Source organism: Triturus cristatus, chromosome 2_2, assembly GCF_964204655.1.
Source record: "Triturus cristatus chromosome 2_2, aTriCri1.1, whole genome shotgun sequence".
Classification (NCBI taxonomy): domain Eukaryota; kingdom Metazoa; phylum Chordata; class Amphibia; order Caudata; family Salamandridae; genus Triturus; species Triturus cristatus.
The window spans coordinates 785,886,256-785,900,191 of record NC_140582.1 but is presented as its reverse complement, the minus strand read 5'-3'; the positions used below and the strand labels follow the sequence as shown (position 1 = coordinate 785,900,191).

At 49.9% G+C, this 13,936-nt stretch overlaps 1 protein-coding gene across 1 annotated transcript in view; it reads left to right on the top strand.

The window, feature by feature from the left end:
- EXOC1L (exocyst complex component 1 like) overlaps window positions 1-13,373 on the top strand; it is a 217,556-nt gene extending 204,183 nt beyond the window's left edge. The window contains exon 3 of the mRNA XM_085642071.1: window positions 6,653-13,373. Within this exon, the coding sequence (XP_085498197.1) occupies window positions 6,653-6,916 (264 nt within the window). The 3' untranslated portion in view covers window positions 6,917-13,373. The remainder of the gene's footprint in view (window positions 1-6,652) is intronic.
- The last annotated feature ends 563 nt before the right edge of the window (window positions 13,374-13,936 follow it).

The window sequence follows — 13,936 nt, the reverse complement described above, 5'->3', positions numbered from 1 at the left end:
TGAGGGGACTGTGTTGGGGAACCGGAGCTGAGGCGCCACCCGTTTTTTGGGCTCGAATCGGACCCCGGACGCCGGTGGGAGCATCGATCGAAGGTTGTGGCCTTCTCCTCGCCGGCCCCCCCGGATTGGAGTAGTGGGGCGATCCGGGGACAAAGTGAATAACAGCGGCGAACGGGGCTGGGCGACTGGCGTACCCCGCACTTTCACTTTCGCTTTTGCGCCCTCCTAGCTCTCAAGCGGGGTCGGACGGCGGAGCGGGGTGTGGTGGTGTGGCCTTGTCCAGGAGCCCGGCTGACCCGCCGGCGGTGGGTTGACCCGCGGTTCGGTGGTCGCCCCTGCCCCCCCCCCTGGCACCCGTGACTTGGTATAGCGGCCCGTTTGGGGTGCTTGGCACGACGGTGGAAGAGCCAGCATGTCCACCAAACAAGATGGCGACCGGGCGAAGGTGAAGACGACCCGCCGTGGCACGGCGCACCAGGCCAACAGTATGGACCGCTACACGCTCCAGAAGGGTTCTCCGGAGACATCGCGTGCATCCCCGGTGGGCCCGACGGAGGCATCCGCTCATCCGGTGGATCTGACCCTCCGGGACGTCATGGGCGCCATCGCAGAGATGAAGGCCTCGGTGGACCAGCGTTTCGACACCTTAGCGCAAAAAATAGACTCGGTCCTGGTGGATGTGAGCCTTGTGAGGGCAGACTTGTCCAAAACAAACGACCGAGTCGACTCCCTGGCCCACACCACAACGAGCCTCACGACAGACGTGGTGGCCCTCCAGAAGGAGGTGCGCCGGCTTGGCCAGGCGAGCGCCCTGATGGACCGGCGACTGGAGGACTCCGAGGGTCGGGCCCGGAGGAATAATGTCCGTATTGTGGGGGTGCCGGAGGGACGAGAGGCGGAGGCGGCGGATCTTTTCGTGGAAGAGTTGATCCTGACCCACCTCCAGCCCCGGGGGCTGAGTAAGCTTTTTGCGGTGGAGCGTGCTCACCGGGTCCCCGGGGGCAGACCTAAGACTGGTGCCCCGCCGCGGCCTCTCATTGCCCGGATTTTTAATTTCCGGGACAGAGATGCTATCCTCCAGACCTCCAGACAACAGGGACCGGTCAAGCTTGACAACATGGAGGTACATTTCTACCCAGACTTTACCCCGGCGGTCCAGAAGCAGCGGCAGAGCTTTCTTGGTGTTAAACGTCGCCTAAGGGACCTGAACCTCAAGTACTCAATGCTCTTTCCAGCTAAGCTGAGGGTAGAGGTGGATGGTCGCACGCACTTCTTCGACCGGCCCGAGGCGGCTGGGGACTGGCTGGACACTCTGCCTGGAGATCGGGGCCGGGGGGGCGGGGGGGGCGCGGCTGGCGAGGAGGGCCCGCCGGAGCAGAGTTGAGGGGTGACTGCATAGGCCTTGCTCTGGACGTTGTTCCTTCACCATTTATTGATTGCGTATTTTCCCCTCCTATGGAGGTTGTGCGGGGTCTGTTGGGGGCTTCCCTCCTCCTCTGGGGGACTAGTTAGTATTTCAGCTATGGGGCGACAGGCACACTGCACTTTGGGGGGGCTGTCTGGGCTCATGCAGGGGTGCAGGGAGGGGGGAGTTTTGTTGGGACCGGGGGGTGGGGGGGTGTGTTGTTTGTTAGCACCGCAGGGCAAACCCGCTACTATGTTGTTGTTTTTAGGATGCTCGATGGGGGACGACCGATTGTTTCGACGTATGATGGGGGGTAGGGATTTGGCTGTGTTGTCATGGAATGTTAACGGCCTGGGGGATAGGATTAAGCGTGGTGTGGTCCTGCAGTACTTAAAACGTATTTCACCAGATGTTGTCTTCCTGCAGGAGACGCACCTTATAGGTAACTCCTTTCATGCAATGAACCGGCGGGGATATCGTTTGGCGGCCCATTCTGGCTTCACCTCGGGCTCGCGGGGGGTGGGTATTATGATCAAGAACTCGCTCCCGTTGGAGATTGATGAGGTGCGCCATGATGAGAGGGGACGCTACACGGTTCTGGTGGGAAGAATGGAGGGTAGAGTGTTTATCTTTATATCAGTGTACGTCCCGCCTGGGTTACAAGCCACCACATTTGCGGACCTGGGGCGCCTCCTTCTGGACCTTCCGAGTGGCCTGCTGGTGGTTGGAGGGGATTTTAATGCGGTAGCCTCTGGGTCTATGGATCGCCATCCCCCTAGGGACCTCCCCCGGGCACAGGCGTGGCTGCCCGGCCTTCTGGACACGCTGGGCCTGGTGGATTGCTGGCGATTAAAGCATCCTGCATTGCGACAGTACACCTTCCACTCGGGTGCCCATGGTAGCCTCTCGCGGCTTGATTACATCCTTGTCCCGGCGGCCCACGCAGGGAGGGTGGGGGAGGTGCGCCATCTGGCGCGGGGTATCTCAGACCACTCCCCATTGTTGTTGCATCTCGATGTCTTCCCGAGGGGGGATGGCAGGGTGGCCCCAATCAATGCATGGTATTTGCGCGACCCCACCATTCGTGCTGATTTGATCAAATCCCTACAGCGATATTTCGATGAGAATGTGGGGTCGGTCTCTTCGGCCATCTCCCTGTGGGAGGCTTTCAAGGTAGTCCTTAGAGGGGAGGCCCTCTCCTTTATCTCCCATGCCCGGCGGCGCGAGCGGGAGGAGGTGACCCGGGTAGAGGCCGAGATTGCAGAACTGGAGGGTGACCTGGGAAGCGGGGTAACAGACGACAAGTTGCATGTTCTACACCTAAAGCAGGCGGCCTATCGGGCCCTCGTCACGGAGGCGGCCAGGGGCCTCAGTAGAGAGCAGCAGGGGCGATTGTATGATGTGGGTGATAAGGCTGGCAAATTGATTGCGTGGTTGGATAAGAGGGAGAGAGCGAGCCGTGTGGTGCCTTTGATTGAGAGTGTTGATGGTGCGTGTGTCACTGAGCCGGAAGCCATTGTCTCCTGCTTTGCGGATTATTTCCGCGAAGTCTACTCCCCGGTTTCCCCCTGCTCGGAGGCAGACTCCCATGCCCTGCTTCGGGACATCGCACTGCCCTCCCTAACGGTGGAGGACAGGGATTCGCTGGACGCCCCTCCCACCTCGGACGAAATTGCCTTGGCTATTCGCTCGGTTGCATCCGGCAAGGCCATGGGCCCCAATGGTATTCCCATCGAGCTCTACAAGCTACGCCCGGATGTGTTGGCGCCCCACCTGCGCGCGATGTTCCTGGCGGCCCACTCGCGGGGTTCCCTCCCGCCGGACCAGCGTCTAGCCACAATTGTGGTGATCCACAAGGAGGGGAGGCCCCGTGAACGGGTCACATCCTATAGGCCGATTTCGCTTTTGAACGCGGAGCCCAAAATCCTCGCCAAGGTGTTGGCCAACAGGTTGGTTGGCGTGGTGGGCGATTTGGTCCACCAAGACCAATCTGGCTTTATACCGCACCGCAACACGGCGCTCAATCTGCGGCGCTTGCACGGGGTGCTCGCGCGTGTCCCATTTGTGCGGGAGCCGGCCATCTTGGCGTCCTTGGACGCCACCATGGCGTTTGATACGCTTGAATGGCCATACATCTGGGCGATGCTGGCAAAATTCGGGTTTGGCCCGGGTTTCATTAGCTGGGTCAAATTGCTATATTCTGGCCCATTGGCGCAGGTGGTAGTGAATGGGCGAGTCTCGGCCCCATTCGCGCTGGGGAGGGGTACGCGACAGGGCTGCCCCCTGTCGCCTCTCCTGTTTGCCCTGGCCCTGGAGCCCCTGGCGGAGTGGCTGCGGTGGCACCCTTCTATCCGTGGTCTCCGCTGGACCCCCGAGCATGAGGACCGTGTGTCCCTCTATGCTGACGATATCCTTCTGTATCTCGCCTCCCCGCGTAAATCACTGATCGTCCTGGTTGATGTTTTGCGTTCATTCGGTCGCAACTCAGGCCTGGTCATCAACTGGGCGAAATCCTGTGTATATGTGCTTTCCGGGGAGGCTCCGGCCCTACCACGGGACTGTCCGATCCAGATTGCCTCCCAAGGTTTTCGGTACCTGGGTATCTATATCACTCTTGACCCGGAGGCCCGCTATGAGCGGAATTTGTTACCCCCCCTCCGGCGTTTGAGGGAGGACGTGGTGCGCTGGCGGCGTCTGCCGCTCTCGCCGCTCGGCCGAGCGGCCTTGTTTAAAATGATGTCCCTGCCACGCTTCCTCTACGCCCTCCAGAATACTATGGACTTGGTCCCGGCACGCTATTTCCGTGAGGTGGAGGGCCTCCAGCGGCGCCTGTTCTGGGACGGGAGGCCGCGCATTGCTCTGGCTAAATTGACGCTCCCGTGGTACGATGGGGGGGTCGCCCTCCCTGACATTAAACGGTATTACTGGGCCTCCCAACTAGCTGCAATTAATCATGGCCTTTACGGGCCCGCCTTGAACCCGGCATTTGAGATGGATAAGATGCTCCTGCCCGGTGGCGATTACAATCGAGCGCTCTACGCTGGCGCGCCCGACTCCCGTTTGACGGGACCGACGCGTGTCATGGTGCGTGTCTGGCACGCGGCTAATGCAGCTATGGGGTGGAAGGACCGTTTGACCCGGGCGTCACCGCTGTATGCGTCTGAGAGGTTGGGCTCCCTGTGGACGTCGAAGGGCTTCGAGAAGTGGGACACGATCGGAATCAGCACGGTGGGAGATCTCTGGACGAGGGGGGGATTCAAAACTTTTGAGACGCTGCAGGCGGAGTTCCAGCTGCAGGGCAGTGAGTACTTTCGGTACCTACAGGTCCGCCATGCGCTGGGCTCCGTCTTCCCGGATGTCGCATCCATTCCGGAGTCTTCCCCCCTGGAGGACAGAGTCCTAGATGGCCATGTCCCGGACAGCACGATCTCCCTCATATACAAAAAACTGATCAACGATAGATCGTGCCTGCTGACTAGTCTCCGCGAGGCTTGGGTTGCCGACGGGCTGGAGCTGGACGATGAGGATTGGATTTCCGCGGTGGCCTCTCCGAAAGAGGTGGCCATCCCGGCTCGCCTTCGTTTCGTCCAGCTCAAGATCCTTCACCGGGTTTACGTGACGGGGCCAAGGCTTCTGCGTATGGGTTTTGCTGGTGACGGAATGTGTAAGCGTGGCTGTGGTGCGTTGGCGACTTTCATGCATATACTGTGGGAGTGCCCGAAGGTGGAGCGATTCTGGCGTGGTGTGCATGAGGTCCTGCGTGTGGTGACGCGTGTTGCGCTGCTGCCTGAAGCGAGGAGATGCTTGCTGAATGTATGGGAACCGAATGACTATTCGGTCCCGCAGACGCGGTGGGTGACTCTGGGATACATGATAGCCAAGCGCGACATTGCTCAATTGTGGGGATCCCAGAGGCCCCCTGCGGTGTCGGCCTGGAAAGAGCATATGGATTGGTGTATGTTTCGTGAAAAGGTGGTGTATGTGGCGAGAGGTAAGCCTGGGGCGTGGGTGAAACTCTGGGGCCCCTGGAACGCCTACCGCGGGGGTATTTGTGAGCCACCACTGCTACCGGCTGCCTCGCCTGCTCCGTCTCCCTAGACGGCCCCCCTCCCTCAGCCGCGGGCGCGCGGTCCCCCAGTCCCTGATCTATTCCCATTCCCCTCTCCGGAGTTCTGCTGCTGGTTTGGATCCCCCACTTATGGAGCACGTGCTGTTATTTTGGATCGCGGGTTGCCTTGCGGGTGTGGTTTTTTGGTGTTGTTTTGTTTCAAGAAAAGGGAACCGTACTGTGGGCTTGGAGCTGTGTGGCCTGCACCATTGATTACTCCTGTTTCACTGCTCTGCACTGCCTAGAGACTTTTACTGTATGTGTGCAATATGTTTTTGTCATTCTAGCGGCCGGCCGGATGGTTGTAGGCCCATACCTGTAACTTTTACGAACTGCAATAAACGGTTTCAAAAAAAAAAAAAAAAAAAAAAAAAAAAAATACTGCGCATCCCTGAGTTTTTGAAATGACACAGCTCAGCACAGCTAAATTGCTTGCAGCGCCGCGTTGCAAGTCTTGGTTGATGAATGCAACTGACAGGCTTATGGAATCCTTGCTTCCTGCATGCAGGAAGTGCATGTTGACCCTCACAAACATGGTGGCCAAGCGAAGTACTAGCGTTTCACTGGGCTGTGAGGCAGGGGGTCATACCTACATAATGAGCAGAACTATTTAAAACAAAACATAATGCGAAGCCTCCTTTACAAAAAAACTATTACTCACTGCTGCCTTTCAGCTACATTTGTGATGTGTAAATACCTCATGCATACATCCAGTGGCCTTGCATTGCAGTGCCAGAGGTAGGCACAACATGTGCGTTGCAGTGAGAGCCTTCCATGAGGAGAAAGGTGCACCTTATGCACCAATAAAATGCCTGAGGCTGAGAAATACACCTCTGGGCTGCTGTAAGATGTAAATGGCTCTGTCTTAAAGCAGCGGCTGAGGGCGTTGGTCCAAAGCAACCAATGGCTGAAGAGAGGTCGCCCGAAACCAATTCTCTGGGTATTTGTTTCAAAACAAATTGTCTTGGTTGCCCTAGACCTGAAATGTTGGACTGGATCAGCTCCTCTTGCATGGAGAGTTTTATCACGGGAACATACGGTTGTTTCACTTCCCAAGTTTGAATCAAATGTCTTTAGTAATGTTTTAAGAAAACTTACATTTAAAATGTAAAAAATATTTTTTTTTTCTTCTCCCACAGGACAATTCATTTTTTGATATGCAATTTGATAAAACCTATAGATGGGAAGCATACAGCTGCGCCTCGAAATATGCATTCACACGAAGTTTAATCAAGCTGAACAAAATGTACATTAAGAAGGAGATACGAGTGGTCAACTTCGACGAAACCTATGTGGACACTGACGCGATCTGGTCTTCAAACAATGGAGATTGCTTAGTGATGTTGAGAATTTGTTTCTATGCTTCTAATCTCTTGTGCTTGTCTCTCTGTCCTATGCCTTGAGATGCAAATGTCAGTCTGTTCAGGAATGCTTATATGCTATTATTGACAGATATTGCCAAACACAGGGACTGGACTAGCCCCGCCTCCAGTGAAAACATGGGGGCAGGTGACTCCAATCTATGGAGGCCTTTCATTTCGGGCTTCTTATGCACTTAATTACTGACAGGGTGAATTTCAAAGCACACAGTTGAGGTTGTGATCTTTACTTTAGTTTTCACTTCTGTTTCTTAGAAACACAGGCAACTAAGATAACCCCAGGCGTTTGTATATAATTTAGGCTATTTTTTTCGTAATTTACATAAAATGTAAGATTCTAGTTTAATGCTGCATCGTGGCGCACAGGGCTATTTTCCAGCCTCCTCCGCCAATTGGCGCTCTCAATCCTTCTAAGGAACACGTTCAGGTATACATTCTCTCCTCATCTGCAGCCAGGGTCGGGCAGGGTCAGAAAACAGGTCCAGGCCCCAAAATAAAAGTGCCCCCTCCATTAGTGAATGAGACATCTAATAAACGCTGTCCATATTTTAAAATTGGGGCAGTTTTGAACTTGTAAAGCTTCGCCGTGTAAGTGCTTTCCTACGAATTGAAAACTATGAACTTCAGCTTGCTGCAGGCAATAATATCAGGAAAATCAACAGTAACCATCTGCCCAGCAGACCATAAAACAGGCCCACAAAGAGTCTAAAAACGGCCCACACACTGACCTGTCAGACCACCTCTTCGAACACTGTCTGGTTTCCTGCAGGCCAGTCTGCCCCTGTCTGCAGGCGCTCCATGGCCAACACAAGACACAGCAGAACGCCCAAGATCTTACATTATGTTTTAACGATTTTCCAAATTCTCTCTCAACAATATGTGTCTCCTCATATCCAACAAGAGAGAAGTGCTGCAGATTAAACAAGCATTCCCGAGTCCAAAAATTAACCATAGCTTACCTAGATTCAGGAATAGACATTTTTAATGTGTAGAAAGTTTGGAGACGGAAAAAAAAATCCTCAGTGCCATGGAGCATCGGGAGAACAATCAAAATTATTGTATCTTTACTTTCATAACTAATTGTGTGCTTGGAACTATATTTTAAACCAGCAGCGCAAGCATATGCGCAAACTACGTAAACATTACTCAAAATGAGGCAGGGGGAGATGCCCAAGATCACAATGAGGGTTGATGGAGAGCTGGGACTAGAACTCAGGAACACCCAACGCCACAGCCTTAAAAACTTGACCAAACAGATTCTCAGGCCGAAGACACAATGCATCCTTTTGTAGCTGTAGTAGTTGAAGCTTATAGCAAATTTTACGACATTTAAATCCATGAATTCGTACTGTTCAGTGTATAAGTAGCAAGCCTAAAAATCTGCATAGTTCCTTGCTCTAAACTCATTGTAAAAGAGCCGCTTTCCGATACATACTAATCCATATGTAAACCTTAACAGTTTATGAATGACTTGTGTCTAACTCCAGAATGAACAAAATCAGTCGAACTTCCAGCCGACAAGCTCAACTCCTTCAGTGCCTGTCTCAGTTTATTTTACTCCATTCCCAGCACTGCTTCCTCTCTGGGTCCCTACAGATGTCTTGCTTGCGCTTTCACCCGATTATACGCCCCCGGGGCACTTTCAATAATACTGGTCGACAATACGGTACCCATCGACAGGGCACAAGTCCTAAAAAAAGAAGTGGGGGGACTAACTTTGTTAATCAGTATGCAAGTGACATCGTGACGTGTGACATCACAGGAAGTGACATCAGATCTTAAGCCTTCACATATATGTTTAACATGTCTATCATGAGTACATTGGAGCACATTTCCAGTATATAGGGAAACCCTCCTGAAGATTCACACTTTTGTAAGCTATACATAAAACAATGTTGCCTTTTGTCAGCTTAAACTTCCTCTACTCATAGTGCTTTACAAGAAAAAAATAGTGATATTTAAATTATTACAACACCTCCTCAGGGGTAGTAAGCACTATATAAATGCTATTTATTTTGTGTAAATACTGGGAAAGACCTGGACATCTGACATTCTTAGTGCATGCATATCTCCTAAACAGAGCCTGAACAAAGTGAAAAGCTGCCTCTCTTAAGTATGTGTGAAGTGCTTACAATTTGTGAGCCTCTGTTTCCCCTCTGCTGCATTTGCTTCTTGTTCGCGCTATACAAAACATTTTAAATAAATAGGTGTGAGGCTCCTGACTGCTCCCAGCCAGGAGACTGGAACAAAAGAAGGCCTGATGACCCCTCAGATTCTGCCTTTGTTATGGGCCCAGCAGGAGTCTGAAATAAGAAAACCTCTTCCCCGCCTGCACGCTGTTGCGGATCAATTGCAGACAACAACGTGCAGGACCTGCGGAGTGTGTCCCGGTGTATGCAATTTAAACTGCGACGAATTCAACACATTTTTCAGTGGGGCCCAACTTCTTGGCAGGGTGGACAGCACAGCCAGAGCTTAATTGTAAAAAAATTAAAATAAATAGGTGCAGAGCTCTGGTCAGGAGGCCACTGCAGCTTCCACCACACATTGCCCCTGTCTGCGCTGCCAATGAGAGTAGCAACACAACTACTATAACACTCTTACAAGTGTGTCAATTCGGACAATCTCAGGCCCCCAAATCTCTAAGAAATAAAATTGTCGGCAGCTCTTAGTTATTTTTAATGTGTATTGAATTAATATTTAACTGCTGTTGGGCTAATCTCTAAATTAGCCAGACAGTGCCACATTGTGGCAGACTGTCATAAGTGCTAGTGTTAACAATTAAGTGCTAGTGCCGACCAGCAGAAACCACGGCTCAAATTAAGCACTGGTTATATGGGCAGCGCTCTCCATAGTCGCTTTACAGGAACTCAAACCTGAAATGTAAAATGGAGTAAAGGTAGGTGTATGAATCTCCTCAGAGAATGAACTTCTAGAACTTCATGTTTATACAAAATGGAAGATGGAGGGGCTCTTTGAGGAACCCCCTGGCACACATATTATAACACCTTCAGAGGGAGATGGCAATCCAACACTTTTCGAAACCAATTTAAAAATCATGACATATATGCCTAACCAGGGTTAATTTTGAGCTATTTATACACAACTTTACACTGATCTGTAGGGCCTTCAAGGTCACCCAGCCTAAATTCTAAGAGAGTAAACTCTTGGATAAAACGACGGGGTATTTGGCGTTGGTTTCTGAACTTACCTTGAATAAATCCTACTTAAATTCATTATATGGTAATGTGCAAACACAAATTCCATGTTGCACGGATGTTTTCTGTGAATCTGGGCAGTTTTCCAGTAGAGCTGGAAGTTCTGCACCAATATTGTTCCTGAGGAGACAATAGCATATTCCTAAAGCGGAGAGATTGATCTAGCAGGAAGGCAGAGAAATATTTCTTTAGCCAAAGTCTGCAATTCCAAAGAGTTCTAGGTGACACAGTGAAGCGACTACCGTTGGCAGGTCTGGCGCCCTGTCATGTTGGGCTTTGCAGGTGTATCGCAGAGCTGTACACTGTGTAATATGCCTGCCGTGCATAATGCAAATTTAGTTGACATAATACTTCTTTGAGTTAGTCAGGGGGTACCTTCAGTGGTGGTTGGAGTGTTAAACCCATCTCATAACTTTATTTTCTGGGAAATAGTTGGGTGCAGGTGCTTTCAGTCGGGTATGGGGAAGTGTCTGCCGGATTTCACCGGGATTTTTTTCAAACACACACATAAAACCACATACTCTCTCCCTTTCTCTCTTTTGAAAGTGTTAAAAAAGTTTCCCTCAATTAGTACCCTTACCAATCTACAGTCCTCTTCCTTTCCACTTCCCCTTAAGCCCCTCTCATGCGCCCTGCCCCCATATAGTGTATTTTTTCATTATATGCCAGCGTCATTGTTTGAAAATCTGAAGCTCACAGCACCACAATCTTACTGACCAAGCTACACCCCTGGAGTTAGTACTTTATATTCAGACAGCAGAGCTCAGAAAGAGCCAAACTTTGCCCAGTGTATAGTCTGAAAATAAAGCAATAAATATTGAGTTAAAGGAATTCACTCTACACCCTGCAGGCACATAAAACAGGCGCTCGGCTCTGCGCTGCGCCGCGCCAGCAAAGCCCATCATGCTTGCGGCCCTTAATGTGGATAAAGTTATTTACAATGGTCTCAGGCACCTGCAGATAAACTAGCAGAGCTGATTGCACATCAAGGGAATATATCGATGCTCCTTGGTAAGTCACACCTCATAGCCTATGCCTCGTGTGATAAAACTCAGGAGCATAGCTTCTGGAGTGGGATTTGTATGGGATGTGACAACCCCAAAATAAATGCATTCTTGGCTTGGCAGTTAGGTCTGTGGGCCCTGAGTCAGGCCTTATATGTCCATGTTGGCTTTTCTCATCATTATGATTTCATTAAGTGGTTTTAACTTGTTCATTTTTTGGATCAGGATTTTAAATACATATAGTGACCAGTTTACCAAAAAAGTAGGAAATCTGCACCCATATAAGTATTCCTTGAATGGATGCAAAGGCACTACCTGGAATTCACAAACATTGGCAAGTGTGCCAGGTCAGGTTTCCAGGCACACTAATGTCAATCAAACACATACAAGATGATGGGACGAATGCTTGCAAATAGGCTTACCGCTAGCAATCGTTCGCAATAGCATTCCAAATCATCGTTTTTCACCCACTGTGCCATTCGAGACAAAGGGCCTGATTTAAGGTTTGATGGCTGTAATAAAGGCAGACAGGGTGCAGAAGACTTTACGTCAGCCACCCTGCTTTTACTCTACCCAGAAAATGTTGAGAATTTTTTTCAACGTGTTTTCTTTATTAGCATTTGGTTGGAATTACATACTGCATAACAAGAGTATCATATATACATTTCCCCTTACTAGGTATATTTTACTGGTTATATGTCAGCTTCATAGATAGGTATCATAGCATCTGTAGATACATACGGAATGGTAGATGGTTAATCCATTTGGTCCCAGATGTAAACTTATATTGAGGTATCCATAGTCAGGGAATAGCAACATATACGTCTCCATTGTAATTAGTTATAGCTTCGCTTCAAAGTATACGTTTAACATACACAGCAGTGTCAAACTAAAATGTAGAGATGTTTGTCGGCCCTCCACACATCTCTATACAGTTGTAGGAACCACTGTCATGGAGGCTTCTGTCAATGTTTTTGAAAAACAACTCCTAAGGGGGGAGTTGTATTTGAAAAATAAAATAACACGTATCCCTACACCACGGGAGATCTCTCCCATGGTGTGAGGTTCATTTTCCTTTTTTATTTTTACTCTTCCTCACCACCAGGATAAACCTGGCAGTAAAGGACAGTTTAAAAAGCTCTGACAGGCTGTAAGAGGAAGTTTACACCTTCAGAGTAAATTTTATTTTATTGTCGTAAACCATGCAGTCCATCTGAATCAAAATCAGACAGGCGGACCTTGAGTTTGGCAGACAAGGTACTTTCTCGACATTGTGACAGAGTACCTGTCCGCCAAGTCTTAGACATTGAGGCCCGCCCAGTGTAAATCAGTACTGACCCTGCTCCTAGTCGGAATATTGCATCCCGTACCCTGGCCATCTCACTCATTCATCCTATGGCCGATTGCTTTTTTAGTTGGGACATTCAAACCCCCCAAATGTCACTGACGTAGCCACGTCGCGGATAAAACTGCAATCCTCTTACGTTAGATGTCCTCTCTTCCTCTGGATGTCAGGAGCTTGAGCAGCATCAAACAGCAGGCGCACATACAGGGGTGGTCTCTCAGCTCTCACCAGCATGTGCTGTCTCCACTAGCTCAGGCTGGGGCTGCTTTTAAATAGGCCTCCTGTTAGCAGAGTGCCTGAACAGACCATTTTATGAGTGGCGTTATTCTTGAGAAACTGTAGCACCTTCTGCCCAGCACTGCCTCCTTCACATAGTGATAACGGCTGGAGCAGCTAATCCCGCCCATCTCCACGGTCTTGTATCAGTAAACCTGTGTGATTGGACAATGAGATCCTGAACTCACCAGATAGATGCATTTTATGGCCTGCTGCAGGATGACCTTCGCCAGTACACACACTGTGAACTGACACGCTGACAACAAGCAGACAACCACTCATGCTTTCTTTTGTAACATAGGGTCCTAAAAAACACTAAGGTGTCACGCTAGGAGACTTCATGATGGACTGCTCGGTTACACAAATAGTTCTCTTTGTCCGGCAAGGCGGGGGCTGACCTTGGCTGCTTTCCCTTTCATAGTGATCTGAATGGACCTTGGGAGTAAAGCGGTTTAAAAGGTGTACCAAAGCTTAAAGAGCGGTTTAAAAGGTGTACCAAGGCTTAAAGCGTACATGGGAAGAGCTGAATCTTTGGCACTTTGCTCTTGGTACCACGTTCTTAAATGACGTATTTCCCCTTTGCTTTTTCCGTTGTGCTATTAATTGTTTAATCTGCATTTTTCTTCATTGTGTACAATGTAAAGCGCAAATTACAAATAAAAAGATTATAACAAAAAAGTTTTTACAGTGTCTACGCCCAGTTGAATGTCACCATAATAAAGTGAGATGGCTGCAGAAAGACAGAAGCATTACCTATGTGGTCAAAAACAAGAAGGCATGTTATTTTGTTCCAAAAACGTGAAACACAAATAATGGAAACATCGGAAGGCGAAAACAAAAGCTGTAATTTCCTTAATAAAATAATGTTTCTTGCATACAAAATCACCGTAAAGGAAGGGTGTAACCCCTCTCTGTGTTTCAAAAGCACATATGCCCGTGTTCTGAGGTCACTGAAGTGATCACCAAGGATTAAATGGTCACTTCCTACCAACAAGACAGAAACAATTTTTAAATTGGAAATGGAGGTGACCATGTCTGCCTTTTTCCAGAGCTGCTGCCAGTGGGGCAGCTGGAAGAGATCTCATATGCCACTGACTGCTCCCTTAAAGGATGATTCTTGCTGGACTTGCAGCCTGTTTATTAGAACTGGGCACAGGGGTGCAAGCAGAAGGCTCTCGTTCTTAATTGCACTGCAGCAAAC